This window comes from Calonectris borealis, chromosome 1, assembly GCF_964195595.1.
Source record: "Calonectris borealis chromosome 1, bCalBor7.hap1.2, whole genome shotgun sequence".
In the NCBI taxonomy this organism is placed as follows: domain Eukaryota; kingdom Metazoa; phylum Chordata; class Aves; order Procellariiformes; family Procellariidae; genus Calonectris; species Calonectris borealis.
Genome location: NC_134312.1, coordinates 131,229,087 through 131,249,340, shown reverse-complemented (window position 1 = coordinate 131,249,340; position 20,254 = coordinate 131,229,087). Strand labels below are relative to the sequence as shown.

Sequence of the window (20,254 nt, the reverse complement as noted above, 5' to 3'; positions counted from 1 at the left end):
GCTGATTTTACTTTACTAGGCCGTCCCCCTTCTTTTTCCCAGTGATTCTCCTCACTTAGTGTTCATGCTGGAAAACACCTGGACAGATGCCAAGTTCATTCTCCAGATCATGTGTGAGCTGAATGTTCTGCCACTGGCCCTTCAAATAACAAACATCTCTGGGAATGTCATGGTACATTTTTATTACTTCCCCCCCTCATTGTCCCACAAAAACATGTTTTCTGTGTTTGATTTGCTAGTTTTAATTTGTAAACACTGATTGAGAATATATGATGCTGTAAGTTCTTTTCTGTGACAAGTGTGAGAGTTTGATGATCTACTCAAGTAATAACATAAAACTTCCATAAAAATACCGCATTTGAGTTTTGTGTATGGTGTTGATACAGAATAATAGTAACGCTAGGTGAACTTACAAATAATTGAAGGATGTTGCTTAGTCTATTTTTGTATGTCAGTGTTTTCTGTGCTTTGCTTTGAATTCTTTTTTCGCCCCTCTCTATAGTCAAGGACAATGATGGGTGGACGATCTGAACGTAACGAGTTCTTGCTGCTTCATGCATTTCATGAAAAAGACTACATAGTGCCGGACAAACAAGTTTTTAAAAAGCCTCTGCAGAAGCTGGTGGGTCCAGTTTTTCTCTTTCCAAGAATTTTTATTAAAAAGAAAAAAACATTCTTCTGTCTTTTGCGTATTACTGTTCTGCGAGAGCACGGAAAACCCAAACATAGCTAGTTTTAGATGTACTTAATGTTACAGCTTATGCTTAATGCAAAATATTTTTTTTTGGTGAGCTTGTAATGGAGAAATGTGTGGCTTAAAGGGACAGTGTAACACCTTTTCCATTGTATCACAGATCTATGGAAACTCAGTTGCTCTTTTAGTTTAAAATTGAAATAAGCTAAATACTTGGCTGTGTAGGGAAAGAGTAAAGAAGATGATAGTCTGTGTTGCTTAATAGATGCACATTTGCCCTACAATTATTTTGCTGATGAACAGTATTTCAAGTATAATTTGTAAGGTGGGTGATTTGAGAATGTGGATAAAATATCCAAGGGTATTAAAAAAAAAAAATTCCTTTGGATAATAGCAGTGTAAATATGTTTATAGAAACATCTATGTGTTTGTTAATAAACAAAATAAAATTTGAGAATGTATTTCTGTTTCACTACATTTTGCTTTTTAGTTTTACTTTTAAATAAGTTCAACAGCAAATTCCAAAGCAGTAAGTTCCGTTGATTGTATTGTTGCATCAAAGCAGTGCTGGAATTTTAAATGATTCAGAATAGCATTGGACAACTGGGAGAAAAATTCTTACTACACCAAAACAAATAGCAAAATCCTCTTTAGGTCAGTAATAGTGTTTTTATTTGTTTCATTAAAGCCCCACCATTGTATTTCCAAAAACTACATTTTAATTGGGCCATAATACTACTCTGGGTCATGAGTTCATTTTTTTCCTAGTGTTGACTTTTACAGCCATCCAGAAAATGCATACTAGTGCTATGTTGAATGATGATAATTCCTTAAGGTCTTTGTAATTTCTTGTTAGCCATTTGTTCCTATAGGAGTTGGTTTCAATGCTATTTTGATATCTAGAGAGCTTTAATAAGGATCGTGATGAAAACACCATGTTTTGCATGTATTTTAAAAGGAACTCTCTGCACTGGCTCCCAATTTCATATTTGATTTGCCAAAAATAACTCTTCCAACAGTACAGAAATCTTGGAGACTAGATAATGACTTTTTTAAATGCCAAATGTAGGTGGATGAAGATGAAGATTTTGAAGATCAGAATAAGTCAAAGATAGGGAAAAAGAAAGCAGCGTATGCTGGGGGCTTAGTCTTGGATCCCAAAGTCGGTAAGATGTGGCAATTTTCTTTCTTCTATGAAGTTAAAGACAGGTAGGTTATATTAATGCAGATAGATTGCAATGAGTGCCATCTATGTATCTTGTGGGAGTTTGGTGTGGTGGGTTGGGTTGTTGCATACAAGAAAATTCCCAACATTGATTGTGGAATTACTTATTCTTGGGACATTTTTTCCTTATCTTTTTGTGAGAAGATTATGGTCTTGCAAGGAATTAGGAACTGTGTATCTGTGTATAATTTTCTGATGGACACGTGAGTTTTCTTTCAGTTTCTCCTCTATGTGGGGAAAACTGTACAAGTGTCCTATAGTAACACAGAAGCTATCTGTTCAACTCTGGTGAGTTAATGGGGTTGGATCGTTCCACTTCTGACAGCTTTCTATAATGGGTATTGGTGCATCTCAACAGCTGCTTTAAGGGAAGTGTGGTACAATGTATTCCCGTCACTTAAATATTAATTGTGGAGTTGGATGAAGTCCTTAGGGAGACCGAGTAATTATGACTTTTGTTTTAAACTCTGTTTTAGGTTTTTATGACAAGTTTATTTTGCTTCTCGACTTCAACAGCTTGTACCCATCGATTATCCAGGAGTTTAACATTTGCTTTACCACAGTGCAGCGACTGTCATCAGAAGCACAGAAAAGGGCAGAGGTTTGTGTGCTTTAACTTGTGACTTAAGTTATACTGTCTTAACTTCAGTGTGTTTTCTGTGAATCAGCTTTTTAAGAAACTGTTCTTTTTCACTGTTTTTTTCCTACTCTCACACTTAAAAAAAAGTGATTCTTGTTTAAAGATGCATCATAGTAAGCTTTGGTTTGGGACTTTTTGAACGTTATATGTCATCTTCCTTTCAGTAATGCAGCTCATTTTGATTTCTATCACGGTATGATATTTAATCAGGTTTTGGTGTCCTTTCTTGTTATAGTTCTTCCCAGACTTCTTTACTAAACTTGCCAACCTCATTGTGTCTCTGTTGCCCTTTCTTTGTATACTTCTGTCTCTTTCATTGTGCTTGAAATTTCTTTCCATTTTTGCTGAGCAACCATTTATTCGGTTATACTAACAAGAAGAATATGTGCTTTTGTTAGGTGGTTGTTTTGCTATAATCAAGAATTGCTTGGGGTGGAGTTTTCATTCTGTTGTTATTGTCAGTTTCTCTTTTGTCAGTTACCTTATTCAAAGTATCAGTTCCACAGAGCATGTGCTCCATTTCATAGTTCTGAACACCAAAAATACTTATGTGATAATAAAAAAAGGATTGATTTTTTTTTTTTTTTAGCACGGAAAGAATCGCTTGTGTATGTGCTTTTCTTTATATTTTTATATCTATCTATATATACCTAAGAGAGAGAGAGAGAGAGAGAGTGTGTGTGTTTTATTTATCTGGATTTACTTATATATGCACATATATAACATACATATATATAAAATACACACACTTACATTAAAAAAAAAAAAAATCTTCCTGCTATTGGTCCATGTCTCTCTTGGGTTTCTCCCAGACAGAGACAGGCTTAGTCCCTGTCCCCCGACAGAGACTAAGTAATATAATTAAATACCACAAAAAACTTCTCATGCTTGTTCTAAACTGTGCTTTGGGTGCTTTGCAGGAATAGATACAAGCTGTGTGGTTTGTGTTTTTTTCCCCCCATGCTTTTCACTTAACACATTCAAATCTAATCTTCAAGCAAAAGAATGATAAGCAGTGGTGATCATTTGACAGGTTGAAGAAGAGGAAGAAATCCCAGAGCTTCCGGACCCATCTCTGGAAATGGGAGTTTTGCCTAAGGAAATCAGGAAACTGGTGGAGAGAAGGCGCCAAGTTAAGCAATTAATGAAACAGCCAGATTTAAATCCTGACCTTTATTTACAGGTGTGTTTTATAGAACTCCTTTGATTTTCCTCCCGCTCCCCTTAAGTGCCCTGATCAGCCTTGCAGAATAGGGATGATTAGTAGTGAGCAGTGATTGTAATGTGCTTTACTTGTAGCCCATCATTGCTGCAGACTATATAAAAAGCTGTGAATGTAATTGTGAACATTAAGTTCTGTTCTCTGTTGGCTATGGTTGTATCATTTTTGCTGGTTATGTTTCTTTTCAGTATGATATCAGACAGAAAGCTTTGAAACTCACCGCTAACAGTATGTATGGCTGCCTGGGATTTTCCTACAGCAGATTCTATGCCAAGCCTTTGGCTGCTTTGGTGACACATAAAGGGAGAGAGGTAAGTCATTAAACAGGTTATACACACATCTAAAAAGGGTGAATTTAAGCCACCTCCTTTTTCATTGAACAGGAGAATGGTCTTGTTTTCAAACCTGCTTTTGGTTTCAGAACTGTAGTTTTTATCGTTCTTGTACTGCAGAAGTTGGAAAAAAAAAAGAAACTGGTGTCTGGAAAAGAATCAGGTAAATGTCTCAAAAAGTATGACAAGTTGAAGCTCTAGCTAGAGCCTTATTTTGAATTAAACTGCTTAGTTTCAGTGGGCCAGATTATGGCGACGAAAAGATCAAGGCTGCTTTCACATTTTCCATGAATTTCCAGTTCTGCTTGATGGGTTAGTCTTTGATTCGGTGGTGTGCTTAAGCTTTGGATGAGCTTGGCTTTGGCCAGGCTGTCCTGTGCCCTGGTACGTTGAGTTCTTGAAACCCTAAAGTTTGTGACAGGGCTAATTCATCACATGGTGACAATGGATTATGTGTCAGGGCCATATTTTCAGACACTTCTTGTTTGTTCCTTAAAATGAAGCTTTGCATTAGCCTCAAGAGGCCAGATTTTATTTTAAGGCAAAACTACTCTTGCTGTTGATTAGGATGGCAGCTGAATGCAGACCACATCAGTTTGGTCCCAGTGGGAAAAATAATCATTAAAGATCAAAATATACCACTGATATAGTGTCTTAAAATACTTTTTTTCATGATGCTTCGTATTAGTTCTCTATAGAAGAGAATACCAAGCAGGAATCTGCAAAGGTGCCAGGAACAGACATGACAGGATGGCTGGTCAACCTTTTAGTTGAGCAGGGAGATGGATGAGTTCACATCTGTGTTTCGAGGCACGTACTCCCTGCGACGTGAGGGCTCAGCTCTCCTTGCTGTGGATTACCCAGTGCACTGAAGGTCCATGTATAACCCCCAGCTGATGTGCATGGGGGCATTTTGTTTCTGATAACACATCTTGGTTTTTAAAAGTCTTCCCATCTAAACAGTCCTCTAGAGACAACCCCACGTTTGCTGTGCTCCCAGTTTATGTAACCAGTATGTTTAACCTTACACACATGTTTAACTAGGAAATAATTTCGAGGTTTGATAACTGTAAATGCACTATGCTCCATGTGAATGCAAAAGTTAATATTTCCTTTAAGGAAGTGGTATCTTTTTTTTTGTTGTTGTTCTAAGATTCTGATGTATTTATCTACAAGGTTGGCATGAAAAGCAGCTGAGTACCATAGCTTTATATTTTCTAGCAGTATTTTACAAGTCATGAATTTGACTTTTTGGGTTTTTTATGATCTGCATTAGTCATATGGAGCACCTGTCACAAACTGGGTATTGTATGGATACTTGAGCTTTTGGCTTCTGTTAAGGGGGCAAAATACTTTTTGTTTGCACATACAGTTTATTCTCAATTGTCTGTGACTTACCAGTTATGAGATAATGGTGCATGCAATTCTGGTGTTCCTGCATTATGTTCCAAAGTGATGGTGGAATGGGAGAATCCTAAATAGGTGGTACAGGATGTGCTAGGGAGCAATTTGAGACACTTTCTCTTACATAATTGATTTTTGGTTGGAAAGAATTTCTTGCCTCTTAAATTCTGGTGGTGCTAGACCTGGGCTTGCTTCCGCCAAGCCTTTGCACTTTGAATCTCCAGTTTTGTTGCTGCTCTGAGTTTGGGGAAAAACTTAATACCATGGCACAGTGTTGCCTGAAAGTGTGTTGTACCCAGTGCAGATCTAAAAGTTCCTCTGTGAAATGGGGCTGCTGGGAGCACAGCAGAGATACCGATGAAAGTCTGCGGGAGCCAGTCTGCATCTGGCAGCACTAGTGCTGAGCTCAGTGGGGCATTACTGTCTTGGTAGGTCTCTTCCATGCAGTGCAGCACCTCCTGTAGAGCTAAAACTATCTTTTTGCCCTGTTCTTTGAGGTAGATTAGTATTCATTACTCTGGATACCGTGGAGATAACAAACTTTTGACAATTTGAGAATTTTTCAGGATGATTTGTCATTTTGTGCTTCTGTGTAAGCATGATAGATTCTAATGAAATACGCTGTATATGCTCTGTTCTGAAAACTTGCATTTTTAGGTAGGTAGTCAATAAACAGATACAGCTTTATTAGTTCCTTATTTCTTGAGTAGTAGTTTTTGCCATAAAAGATGACACAAGCGGACACCTGAGTTTTCTGGGGTTTTTTAAGTTCAAATGTTTAATCTGGAAAAATACTACTTTAAAGGTTTATGTTAGTCTTTCTATTCATAGGTTTCCTCTTACCACTAAATGCTAATATAAAAGAGGTGAAAGTTAAGTATCAGGAGGTTTGGGTTCTCTCTATGAAAAGGTTAATTAAAAAATAACTATTATGGAAAAATGTTATTGGTCTAAATTTAGGTGGCCTTTTCTGACGATCAGTAATTGATACCTTTTTCTTTTTACTGTTGTGGAAGGGATCTGAGTAAACGCAGGTAGGCTTGTAGATGTCTAAGCAGGAAAAATACCGTGCGGGATGAAAACGGAACTTTATATTTGCACTAACACGATTACAGTTCAATTGTAAGTCTTAGCAGAATAATTGAAAGTGGGAAATATATATTTCAAGTTGAAGAAGTTCTTGAAGCTCATCGTAGCATTACATTTTAACGTACCTGAGAGAGAATGAGTTTTGATGACTTTTGTAAATGGCTGCTTTCTAATTGTGTGACTGAAGACCCTTCCACTGAAGCCGTAGGAAGAGCGAGTGGTACAAGTGTCTGATGCCGAGTGCTTTGTACTTCTGCTCCTGGGCTGTAACTTCTCTTTGTGATTTGGCGATGCCAATGCACTAAAAGTAGTGCACTAAAAGAGCTGCCATGGGGTTCCTTACGTTGACTAAAAATCCTTGTAATTGCACATTGCCATTTAAAAAACTTGTTTATGGCAGAAGTATTAAATGTGATGTGGAAAGGCCATTTATAAAGCCAGATCATAGTACTAAGACAGAGTGTCATCCATAAGAGCTCAGTTGTCTTCAGTCAGCCTCAGCGAGACACGAGCTAGTGCTTGGCCTTTATTTACCTTAAGACAGGCAGTAGAAATGTAGCAAAGCCTTACAACGCTGGCCGTATGTGGGCTGGATCCCGCAGAGAGGTTAGCGTGTGTCGTTCCAGTGAACGAGGTGTAATTTATGTGGATAGTGTAGTAATGGTAGTGAGTTTTCACTAGATGGCGATAGAGACCTTGAGATCGTTAATCAATTAAGACTTTCGGTTTTGTCACAAAGTGTTCTACACGTTGACGGTGAGGGTCTTCCTTGTTCGTTTTTTTCAGTTGTGAGTACTCTCTAGCAGAGAAGATGGGGCACATCAGTATGAATTTGTCAGAATTTAGTGTATTGTATATCACAGGTAGACTGGCTAAGTTCCGGTGTATTTTGGAAGGGGAAAAAAAGGGCAAAAGTTTGGGGTGGGAGGGATTTAAAACTATAGCTCAGATCTGTTTGACCTTTTTGGAAAATGTAAATGTTTTTCTGTTTTGATCATTAGAAATGCATCAGTTCTTGTTCTTACAACAGATTTTTAAAAAAGTCTTTCTGCATTTGCAATCCAAATGTTACATTATTGATCTGGAATGTGTTAGAAGGATTCCTGGACCTTCCCCCTGCCCCCCCGTGTTACTAAGCGTTTGCTTGGACAGTGCTCTTGTAACTACAGCAGTTGCTTGCATGGAAAAGTAATAGGAAAATATTTAATATATTTTTAGCTGTCCTTTAATGTAATTTAACAACTGGAAACAAGATGAGTCGGTGGTGTACAACCAGCCAGCTCTGCACTAGCAGGCAGTGTAAGGTCATGCCTTTCTAGCCTCTTTAAAGGACAAGTCTTTTGATGAAGTGTCAGTTGTCTGATTTCCCAAACGCAGGATGCCCTCTGCTGCAGGATTTTCTTACAGGACAGCAAAGTTGTTGAGGGAATTTTATCTGTAGGCAGCTTGGTTGCTAATGGCTGTCACTCAAAGCCTTTCCAGGTATTTGCTTTTTGCCATGTTGTATTTCATTGTTGCATATTTTTGCCCAAGCAGGTAGAAAACTTGCTTTTGAAAGGAAAATAACACATTTGCCATTTTCAGCAGTACTAACAGGTAGATCTAGTGTTACAGTACGCAAAATAAAAGGAGTAAAGAGGCAATTGGGTTAATTCCAACTTTCTCATTCAGATCCTTTAGATACATTCTCAATTAATAATTAGTTTAAGGCCCTGGCAGTCAAAAGGAAAGAATAAAAGCATGTTATTGCTGCAGTCTGGGAAAAGAATGGATGAGGGAGGAGAAAGATGAAGTGGATAAAGATGAGCTCATTTTAAAAAAATTAAGCAAGGGTAGGTAAGCAGGTTAATGGCCGTCTATTGTAACTGTATTCTGTAAGAAATGCAGGCATCTCTTTTTTTACAATTTTTTTTTTAAAGTCTTGTTCATACAGGGAAATTGATCATCAGCTACTTTCTCTTAATTGCACCTAAAGCATTGGTTATACAGTCTGCAAGAGCTGTCATGTGAATGGGGCAATTGTCAGACTCCTGGTTTCTTCCATGTTGTAGTATGGGAGAAAGGGGATTGTTAAAGAAGGGAAAGTCTCATATAAGCATGCTGTCTGTATTTAAACAGGGAATACAACATCAATATAACATTTTTGGAAGACATGGAACTTGATGGCAAAAGGCTAGGCAAAGAGTTTCTTAATTGCTTTTAAATATAAAAATGGCAAACTGAAATCTTACGAGAAATAGTGCTAAATTGTTGCAGTGTCCCTAAATGAAAAATGTTGGGTCAAACCAGTTGTCACTGTTGGTAAATTTATCATTATGTATGCAATTGTGAGCCAGTGAAAAAGCTATATATGTTATACTGCATGCTAATATCCAAAATGAGTTAGAATAGACATTTCAAAGGAGAGGCTGCTTACAATCTGAAGATGCAAACTGAGTACCAAGTAGTAGAGAAATTATGGAACATCTTAACATTCGTTGAAATGAAATATTATTATTGTTAGTCAAGTGCATGAGATGACATCTGGTCTGATAAAGACTTTTGCATCTCCAAGGAGAGGAAATGAAACATTTCAATTAAGAAGAATGGCCAGAATATTTTGGGTGAGGAAGAAATTAGTCTGGAGAAAAAAAAATTATTTTATTTTGGGTGGTGTGGGTTTTTTTTCACTGGACAGAAAGTTTTTATTTAATGGATATTCACGGAGAAATGTTTAGGAAGATTGATCAATTCAGATTTATTGTACAGCAAGTCAGATGAATAGAGAAACTTTCTTTTTTGTGACTGCTTATTTTAAGATTGTGCTATCATGAGAGGTGTGGTACCTCTCACTTCCTGACTACTGATTTCTGTGGATGGGTTATAGCAATTGCGTGGCCCCATGGTGAGTTGGATCAGCCTGGTGATCTGAGTTGAAAACTAACTCTGGAGGAAAACCAAATTGATTTTTGCTGGATCAATGACTCAATGACTCGCTGCATGCTCTTAGAGCCAGTAGAAAGGAGGAGGTTGGGAAGTGGGGGCAGACCCAGTATGAGATATAAGGGGTCAGGCATGACCAGCTTATTTTCACCTCACACCCAACTCAAACTGTAGGGCTAGTGTTAATCAGACGAACACGTGGGGTTTTGTTTGTTTGTTGTTTTCCTTCTGTAGTTTTGTTTTTTCTTACGATTTCCTTGTATTTTGTCCCTATCTTGCCAAAAGACACAGATTATCCTTGATTCTTATCTTAATCTGGCTGAGTAGGGAACAACAAGATATTCCTCACCCAAAATTGTGGAAAAACTGAAAACCAGGGTACTGGGAGACCTTAAAGAGCAAGGTCTCTGGCACATTCTCCGTATCTGAAATGTAACAGTATGTCCCTTTGTAGAAGCCATGTGTGTTGGGTAGAGGGCTGATGCCTCAGGATCAGGAGAGGTAGAAATGTCTGTGCACATCCGGTGGTAACAGGAAAGACTCTCAGGTGTGCAGTAAAATATTGGGGAATGCACTTGAATCCTGCATGCTATGCTTCAGTTTTACAATAACTGAAGAAATCCTTTAATCCTATCTAGAATACTGTAGGGATTATGCGATTCAAAAGACAGAGATGGTTTTGTGGTTTTACTCTTCAGATACTGGCATAGAGATGCCTCATAAAAGGGAGATATAGAAGCACAGGAGCTTCACCACGAAGGTGAGAGCTTTTGCAACATCACACCACCATTTGTAAACTGCTTAGGTTCTGATTTCAAACAAATTCATTTTTCAGTACCCACTGTTAAGGTTGGAAGAATACAAATGCTAACTGTTGTCTTAATGTTTTTCACCAGCCTGTATATTTGTTAGCACTGCAAGTCTTCGTAGTATGCATTTTCTTAGTTCATTAGTAGCTTGCCATAAAATATTTCGGTTTTTGAGACTTAACAGAAGTTGTTATTGCCTCACTCATTTGCATCAATGCATTTATCTTAAATTGGATGTTGGCCTATTCTAGAAACCATGGGTTTGGATACCTAGATGGTAATAAAGTTTTCAAAATACAAGAGACTTCAAATTAGGGGGAAAAAAAAATTCCTTTTCAAGCACTACTCCTAAGACTATACAAAAATGATCTAACTGAAGTGTCTGTCTCCCACGAGACTTAAATAAATATTCATACTGTCCTTCAAAGATATGACACCTTGAATCTCATAATCAAAATTTTCCTGGGAATGTTGCCGACTGTACAAAAGCTCAGTGTTACGCAACAGGCTGTATTTTTGCTCCATCCACAATTACATGATCTATTCTTTATACTCTTGGATGAATACTCATTTGAGCCTACTGGATATACTGTTTGCAGGTACTGATTTAAGGGTGGTGATGATCCTACTCTTACATGTAGGGAGAGGCTGAGAGCTGGGTTTCTTCAGTCTGGAGAAGAAAATTTAAAGATGGAATTAATTGTGGTCTTCAACAACCTAATAAGGGCTATCAAGAAGAAGTCAGTCTCTTTCCAGAGATGCACAGCCTTGCACCAGGCAGGTCTAGCCCTGTCTTGGGCAGGAGGTTGGATTAGATGATGTCCAGAGATCCCTTCGAACCAAAATTGTTTTAGGACCATCAGTGTAGAAGTTCCTTTAATTCACACTCTCATTTATCGCCAAGGTCAGCTAGATCCAACAGATGCAAGAGTAGCACTTGACATTTGAAGTGAAGAAAACTAGAAGGATGAAGACGTTTCAGCAGTGATACTTGTCTTACCAGGCTGTTTTGGTTTCAAAGCTAAAAAAAAAAAAAAAAATCTTTGAGTACTTCAAATGCAGATTTTGCTGTATATATCGGGTTGTGTGGTCTCTTGCATGTATGTCCTTTCACTGGGCCTGTGCCAAGATTCATTGGCTTAATTTAGAAGATATGCATGAACGGCTTATGCTATTTTCAGCATTGAAATATACTTATGAGACAGATGAAACAGTTTGTTCAAGACCTTTATTTATCTGTGGAAGGTGGCCTGTCTCTATTGCTTATCTATCCTTACAATACCTTGTAAGGATGCAGGAGATCTTGGTGGGCAACATCAAGAATTCTGCTTGGGACAAAGGATTCTTGAGAAGTAGATGTAGTTTAATGAGCTGGGGCATACCTGATGCAGATCTCTTTAACGTAAAGAAGCAATGTTAGAACCAAGGAAGCCTGTAAGACAGGCATATAGCCTAAGCTAATTTGTTCAGATTTCCTTCTTAGTAGAAAGAAAGCAGTGTCAAAGCTGGATGAAATAAATCCCCCCAAATTTTAGAGCGTAATAGGCGATTGAAAGGCATGTGAAAGCTTAACTTATGCTTGCTCTCTCTGTTAGCTTTCCTTCCAGTGGTTATACGTAATGTAATGCAGGAGATGTTGCCGGTGGTAGCGTTGTCTTTAGCTTCAGACTATGCCCTTTATCAAACTTACTGGGTAAGGTTTCAGAGAGTGGGATTAAATTATATATGTTGATATTTGCTCTACAATTTGATACTCTGTGCGTTTGCTGATTTGAGCCACTAGAAACAGTTGCTCCATAAAATCCTATTTGAACACCTGGATTAATAAAAAAAAAATAATAAAAAATAAATCCAATTCCCTTTACTTTTCATGTTTAGTCTTTTATGTTTTCTTATGTTCTAACTGAGAGACTTTAAAAAGAGCAAGAAATAGTTTTTTAGGTTGTTGGGGGTGGGAAGTGATTCCCACTTGTGTCAGTGAAATGCAGTGCTCCTCAAGCAGGGCTCCTCAAAAACGGGGAATGTCGGAACATCATTTGAACCTGACTGCAGGGATTAGTCCTGGCAGTCATTTCTGTGTAAGCTTGTGCTAGTCTTGGTGATTACATGAGACTGGAGAAACTTTTAAAATTTCGATAATGATGGTTGGTAAACCCTGGTTTTTAAAAAAAAAAAAAAAAGAAAGAAAGAAAGAAAAAAAGGGTGCTCTTTTGACACGTAGCCTTTATGAATGATGATTCCTGGTTCCTGCTGAGATAGGGGCAGACAGCCATAGCCAAGCAGTTGTATTGCTGATTCATCTCAGATTGAGCATGCCTTGTTAAGTTAATATTTTCTTTCTAATTACCTGCCTTGTTCATGAAACGGACCAGAAATTGGGGAGTTTAAACTATTGGAAGTTGTCAAAAAAGCAGGACTGTGTAATAATCTGCTTTGCTGAAGTTCAGGGTCGTGTTTCCTGACATGCCTGGGTAAGAAGCGTTTCTGTGATAGGGATATAGAAGGCCTCAAGGTACAAATACTTTTTTCTTTTTGTCCAAGGAAAGTAAATCTGCAGAACAGTTGCCAGGGAGAAGGGTAACTATGGTAAAGTAATCACTCTATATATGAACTGTTTTGCCCTTCAGTTTGGTACTCTGAATTGTTCTGTGTGCAGCTTCATTCTATTAGGCAATACCACAGTTGGCACACTAATAATTTATTTTCTATTTTCTCTGACTGACTTCAGTGCAAAGAATGTTTTCAGTGTTAACTTCATTCTTCTTCCTTGATGCTTTTAATTTTTTTAATCAAAATGTCGCAGCTTTTGTTTGTACCGTAATTTGGAATTGGCATGTGGAAGACTGCCACAAAACCACAGGGGCGTCTCAGCCCTGTGCTCAATTGTATTGCAGCCTTCCCGTTAGTTTTGCTCTCGTTGGAATTTTACTTGTTGAATCTAGAACTTCCTTGGCTGTACCCTTTGATTTTTGAACAACCCAGCTGTAAGTCAATGACAGCTGATGTTTTGGTTTTCACGGGACTTCCTTAATTTCTTCTCTTTCTCCTCCCTATATCCCTCAGAACTCAGCATCATCAGCATCTTTGAACTCAAGCAAATACCATTTTTGTATTTGCTCAGAAATCTGTCGGTTTCTTTAACTTGTAATAGCTCCTCTGCCTTGATGTTTTAGTATGTATCGTTGGTTTTTTTTGGTTCAATGCATAACTTCATATTTTTCAACTTACAGTTAAAAGTAGTCATCCTGGAGCTAAAGAAAAGTCAAAGAGAAGCCTGTACTTAGACTGAGAACCCCTGCAGAAAGCTCTGATTAGAGAAAAGCTTTGGATCTAACTCTTATATACAATTGTCCATCAGGTGGCCGGTCGTTTTGGCATGCACTACTGTATACCACAGATGCTAGAGATGGAAAAAGGTCTATTACATCACGTAGTTCATCTTCCAAAGTATGTATATAGCTACTTCAGCAGAGACACAACTCTTCATGCGTTTTTTTGTTGAAGACTGTTGTCCTTCAAGAAGCCACTTCTAATTTCAATTTTGCCATGGTTTTTGATCTGGTTGCTTTTTATGATCATTAATTTTTAATAGATTTAAAGGCGGAAGATGAGCCTGCTTTCAGTAGGAATGTGTTAATTGACAGGTGTCCTGAAGTTCCACGTTCTTGGCAGTGGTCCAGGATGACAGAGCAGTAATGATTTAGAAGCTGCCATTCCTTCCTAGTGAAAGGATTGGAGGAAATCTGTTAAGTTATTAACTACTACTCTCTTCTAACAGATTGTGAGAAGATCATTATGGCGTCTAATTAGTTGAGATTACCTCCTTTATACAGAATGTTTGTTTGTTTGTTTGTTTTTTAAATTCCTTGACATGCTGTCTTACGGCTTGCACCATTTTTTTTTCTCTTCTCTTCTCTTTAATGTTCTGGATGGTTACTCTGAGGATTTGAGTAAGGGATCATGTTCCTATCTCTGTGTAGTGTTATTAGTACAGCTATTTAAATGTTGTCTGGGACCCATTTACCCTATCTGTCAGTTGCTGCTTAATTCAGTGGAAATGCTTTTATGTAAATCACAGAACAATACTTCTGACTTGTAACAAGATTGGGCTGAATTTAGGTGACTGAAACACTTCGTCCTGGAATAAAAATCAAGGATAGAAGATGATAAAAGCTGCCACTTTTTAAAAGTGTATTATGCTGAGATATGTATATGTATAAACTGAATTAGCTGTGATACTCCTACAGTGGGAAACTTCCCACTGATTCTAAAAAAAAATTAGGGAAAAGCTGGCACACATGAAATTTTCCTCCCAATTTGCATGCTGTTTGGTAAGTTGGACCAACGTTCCTTGATATCTTTTTGCAGTAGGCTACAATTTCTGCATTTCTCTAAGACCAGCTCTTCATCTGGTCTTAGAATATTTGGAAATGATGCCTGGTGGGGAGGGGGGCAGATACTTTCTGTTTACTTCCTTCCAAGTAATTTCGTAATGAAAGTGATTCCTTCTATGGCTAGGAGATATTTGCACTTTATAGGGATCTAATGGCATTCTTAATGATTTTGATTGCTCTTAGGCTTCTGTGGAAGATTCTGTCCTAATCTTGGCTTATTTTATTACCACATAACAAACATGAATTTTTTTTATTCCATTCAAATAAAACAACCCTCCCTTTCCCTCCACCCTCCTTTAGTGTACAGACCTTTTGCTATCTGATACTTTGGTGGTGAATCTTGAACTTTGATCTGATTATTCAAATATTTAAAGAAAATAATTATGAAAGTCTCTCATTTTTCATATATGAGCAAGTCATCTAGTTTGGGTTTTTTTTTCCGGAAAGATGGGCTTCTGACATGCTGACCAAGGGAAGATTAATAAATTGTGGCTTTTGTTTGTGTCTCTCAGTTTTCAGCCTGGAGTATAAGTTTGTGTCACTTTGCTCTGTCATAAATACTGTGTTAAATTACAGCAATTTTTTTTAAGAAACTGTTTGATTTTTTGCCAGGGATTCCTGAGCCATCTAGTAATAGTTTCAGGGATCCTATTCCTTCTCTGAAAATCAGTGCCAATTTTGGACTGTGCAGCTGTCCCAGTTTCCTTTTCATTAATTTTCACCGTAGGAATAAATGTTTGTTGTCTGATGTTTATTATATTAGCTTATTTAAAGTCAGTTATTTCCTTCCCCACATGGATCTTGCTTCACTCTTTTTTTTTTTTTTTTTTTTTTTTTCTTCTTTTTGCTTGTTAAAATGAAAAAAGGAATAGACCTGCCAGAAGAGATCTGGATGGTAAAGCAGTATGAAGTGGCATTTATTTGACTATTCCAGAAATGATCCTTCTGTTATTCCATACAGTACTGCATAGCTTTTGGCTCAGCTGGTCTGCATAATAGGGGAGAGCCTCCCCGCTAAGCCAAGCAACTCCTTTTTGCTTTGAAGAGCATGTAAGGCATGCATGGTAGTAGATTATCACAATTATCAAGTATCAGTACTGACTTAGTATTTGTCCCTGGCCTTTTCCATCTTAACTTAAGGAAAGCCTGTTTTGTGACTGTCTGTCTGCCCTTCTCTCTAAGAGGAACTGAGGTTTATTAGTTTATTAGTAGTTTGTGTTGTACATACAACATCACAGGCTTGCTATGTGCTTTTGAGCATAAGGGTTTTTTTGCAGTTTTTTATAACATGATGTTTCTTTCACCATTTAAGCTCTTCAGACAGACAATGTTGGAAGCAGGCATTGTTAATGGTGTTTGGATTTTTATGGTGTGATAAGTTTTTCTTAAATTTTAAAAAAAAGAAACAACAAACTTTTTGCATGCTTTGCATAACATGGAGGTATGGGTTTTGTCTTTAATTTTCAATATTTGTGTCATGGCCAATAGATGTTTTAGGACTACAGTTATCCACCATAAAGAGACCAGTGACTCACACTTACTCCACGGAAGGAAGACTTGGTGCTCTCTGAGGTTCTGAGCCGTTGCAGTGAATGCTGGGGGAGATGGAGTTTGGGAAAACCTGAGCCAATATGCATACCCGTAATGAAAGAACTCCTTTACATGTTTTGCTTTTAATTGCTTTTTAAATGCAGTGGGCACAAGTACTTAAATGTTAAGTCAGCTGTACTTAAAGTGTTTGGAAAAAAAAGCAGCATGAGCTGCAAACAGATTTTCCTAAATGGCAAGTAATTGATTTCCTTTCTATTATTTTATTTCTGTTTTCCTCTTTCCTGCCTTCCATGTTTCTTCCCAAACAAGTATTGAATAATCCTTTTTGGTGTGTGCTTACTTGGGGATGGGGGTGGAATGAAGGGAGGAGTGGCATTGTTGATAGGTAATTCAAGAGGAGAGTAATTGTCCAAAAATACTAGCAGCATTTCTAATAACTGCAGAGCCTTGAAGTTAAAACCTAGGGGAGAAGCATGAAAATTACTTTCACCTCTGTGTTTAGTTCAGTCAGTGCGTCAAGAAGTTGAATGTCAAGAATAAAATAAAATGAACTGGAGAAGATAGTTATGGGTCTTCAAATCACAAAAATAACCTGGAAACACCGAATGCTCGGAACTGGTAGAGAGAAATACTATGTCACACTGGAGGGCAAGCAACTTTGTGAGTCCATTGAGTCCAAAAGTGTGCAAGATGTCAGAAAAGCTTGGATAATTAGGTCTATTCTGTACATACAATTAAAATAGCAAAAAAATATTGAGCGCTCTGTAAGTCAAACTTGAGAGTCAATGTCTGGATTTAAGCAAACTCCTTTTTACTGGGGGCTGAGAAGGAGGCTTCTCGCAGGGGAAAGGGCTTCAGCTGCCTTGCTGTGCTGCACCTGGTACTGGACTTCCTGGGAAAGAAATGTAGATGGGCAACACGTGAAGTCTGTACGTTAGGGTGAGAATCACTGCTTGACTAGGTTTGGGTTTTGGTTTTGTGTTTGGGGTTTTTTTCTTCATTTTTTTCCTACAGAAGAGAGCAGCTGGGTAAGATCTGTTGAAGTCGTGCTTCCAGCTCTGCTCCTTTTTTGCTGATGCCTTGTGTCGAACTCTTCCTGGAGGATGAAATGTCACTTGGCACATTTGTTGCCATCTGCTGTTTGTCTCTGTTGATAAGGCTTAGTTAGCACTTTTCCTAGGAAAGTGCATGACATAGTTTCAAAAACCGCTTCATTTACCTGTTGCTGTGGGACTAGGCCGGCCCTGTTCTAAATGTTTTCCAGCTGGTACATATCATTACTGTTTCAGATGACTAACATGAAAAATGATAATTGAAGCTACAAGCCTATTACGTAGTAAGCTTTAATTAGTTAAACTGCTTCATATTCGTTTACTGTTGGTGCTAATGCTCTTGAAATTAATTGGCACTAAAGGGGGTTCAAAGTTTATATGCAATCATTGCTGTTATAATGTGCTATATTACTAGGTAACTTGGCTTGTTAGGTGATTTCATTCTCGATTATTGCTGCAAGTTAACAAGGCCAGAGTAATTATCTCATAAACAATAGCCTTGCTCGCAAGACAGATGCGACCAGACCCTTCCCGCGGAGTTCGAGTGCCTGCTGTATTCTAGCAAATAGGCAAGGGAAGGTGATCTACGTATGTTACCCAGCAGCAGATGGGGAAGATTTTTAGAAAGTGTGATAGCACACTTTCAGATCTTCTGTTATGCTAATAGAGTTTTTGTGTGAGAACGATAGCAATGTCAATAGCCATAATCTATCAATGACATCAACCCTTGGCATGTGCAAGCCATCAAAGCAAACACAGAATGCTTTTGTATGCATAGCTGGACAGTATAAACCAGTTGCTACTAGAGTGAAGGTCATCTCTCATTTTCCTAGAATAGACTAAATACCTAGCATACACATTCATTAAACTTTTTTTGAACAGAAGTTGTGATTTGGTTAAAATGGAAAATTGAGAGTCATGGGAATTCCTAGACTCCATAGGAATTTAACCCCTAAATAGTTATTCGGTTGTGTGCCACTGGTGTACTATAATGCGGCTTATATCAGCCTACAAGTGTCTGATAGAAGAAATAATAAATTTACTGGATTAATATTATCTAGTAAATACAGAGCATTATTAAGTAATACATATTTAATACCTAAGCTCATATTTAAGATGGTAGGGCTTATATCAGAAATTAATTACAAGTGAAGATGACTTTTTTCATGAGTGGAAAAAGGGAAAATTACAGTGGTGAAACTGTGGAATAGCAGTATGACTGAGCAGTGCCAACATGCACCTCTGGTCACTCTCCAAAATGCCATCAGGAGAAGGTTCAGGTGCTGAATCTCCAGATTTTTAAGTGTCTTGATCCGGGTTCTGATACTACTTTAAGTCCCTCTTTTACAGCCAGCATGAAAATCTTTATTTAGGATCTTCTTTCAAGAACTGCATACAGCAGGTCAGGTATTTATTCCATCTCGGGAAACTCCTATTTTCAAGAATGAAAAAGCCTAACCACTAGACCTCCTTAATTTTCTCTTTCTGTCACTTACATTCGTAAAGTAGAGATTGAGAATAAGTTTAACAGATTCAGGAGTGCTCTTTGTGGATGGACATGTCTCATGTATGAATTTTAAAGATGTCACTGTGTTTCAAGTGAAAAGAGTGGATAACTACTTTGCATGGTAGTCTGCTTAGTATGTTTTATTAGAAGCATCTGTGGAATTTTACAGTAGATGGTTCTTTGTAGCAGTAGTGATTTTGCCCTTTTTGAGTAGTATCAGCTTACAAGTTAGAATCTGGAGTATGCGGAGACATTATAAAGACTTTAAACACTGATGCACATGCAGTGGGTCAACTTTTATAGGAATAGGTCTGAAGACAGGATTTAATTTTGGGTATTTTAAGCTGAGGTATTAAACCTACTGTTTAGGGATTTTTTTTTTTCCTAATCTTTAGTATTTACAATTATGACATTTAATTCTGTACTGTAAGAGATTGTAGTTGCCCAGAATCAAAAAGATGAGCAGTGCAGAAAAAAAATATCCTCATGACTTTCTCATAACCTCATTACTCTTCAGGTGAGGAGTTATAAATGTGGAAGTACAGGGCACTGCAGCTTAATTTATGTGCAACCTGCAAAGATATAGAGGAACCTAAGTGCCCATTTCAGTTGTTTTGCACTTTTCAGTAAGGAAGGAAAAGTAAGAATACTTTGTGAAGTCTTTACACTGAGATGTGATGCTTCTAATGGTATCTATCAAGTGCATGTATTTGATAACGTAGAAGGTTCCCCAGCAGTTGGATTCATTTTGATATTTCAGCCTTGAAACCAAGTTTCCGTGTTTGAGTCTACTAAAATTGTTGGTGTCATATGTCTAATAACCCATCTGCCTGAATGATGATAAAGCCTCCTACTTAGTCTGTCTACCTCAAGGGAATAATCGAGCAGCCATTGTGACAATACTCCTCTGAGCCAACAAAATACATTTTTCCCCAGGAGTTCCCTTTGAAACGTAAATTATTTTTAAGGCAATAGTGATGGGGGCCCTGAAATGAGGCTTAATGAGAAACAGATATCTCTCTCAAATTGTCTGTCATGGCCAGTGAAGTTAAAAAACCCCCCAAAACCCATCTTCACATTATTTAAAAGGGAGCCAGAAATCCTTATGAATAGAATTCTATGATGTGTGTTTACAGGGGGCTGGGTGTGATGACTCAGTCCTGGATTTCTTAGTAGACCTTTTTGCCATGCAGTGGACTGCAGGCTGCTTCAGTTTTTGCTCCATAAAGTCTTGAAGCAATTGTGTTGCTTGGGTTTCCTGCTGTGGCAGAGACCATTGCCAGTCAGAGGAGCCAAGAATCAAAATTCTGTAAATGTCTGATGTCCCAAATGTCTGTGGTTCAGCTCGGCATCTGTAATTCATCTCTTCCTCCTCTTTCCTCCTGACTGTCTTACAAGTCCTCTTATGTGATA

The 20,254-nt window shown here is 37.9% G+C and overlaps 1 protein-coding gene and 1 non-coding gene across 2 annotated transcripts in view; both read left to right on the top strand.

The window, feature by feature from the left end:
- The window catches only part of POLA1 (DNA polymerase alpha 1, catalytic subunit), a 208,113-nt gene that overhangs the window by 32,611 nt on the left and 155,248 nt on the right, over positions 1 to 20,254 (top strand). Inside the window, exons 21-26 of the mRNA XM_075174683.1 lie at positions 43 to 172; positions 503 to 622; positions 1,764 to 1,860; positions 2,396 to 2,520; positions 3,593 to 3,742; positions 3,970 to 4,092. Of these exons, the coding sequence (XP_075030784.1) occupies positions 43 to 172; positions 503 to 622; positions 1,764 to 1,860; positions 2,396 to 2,520; positions 3,593 to 3,742; positions 3,970 to 4,092 (745 nt within the window). The remainder of the gene's footprint in view (positions 1 to 42; positions 173 to 502; positions 623 to 1,763; positions 1,861 to 2,395; positions 2,521 to 3,592; positions 3,743 to 3,969; positions 4,093 to 20,254) is intronic.
- LOC142078120 (small Cajal body-specific RNA 24) lies at positions 2,116 to 2,246 on the top strand. The gene has a single exon (XR_012672130.1).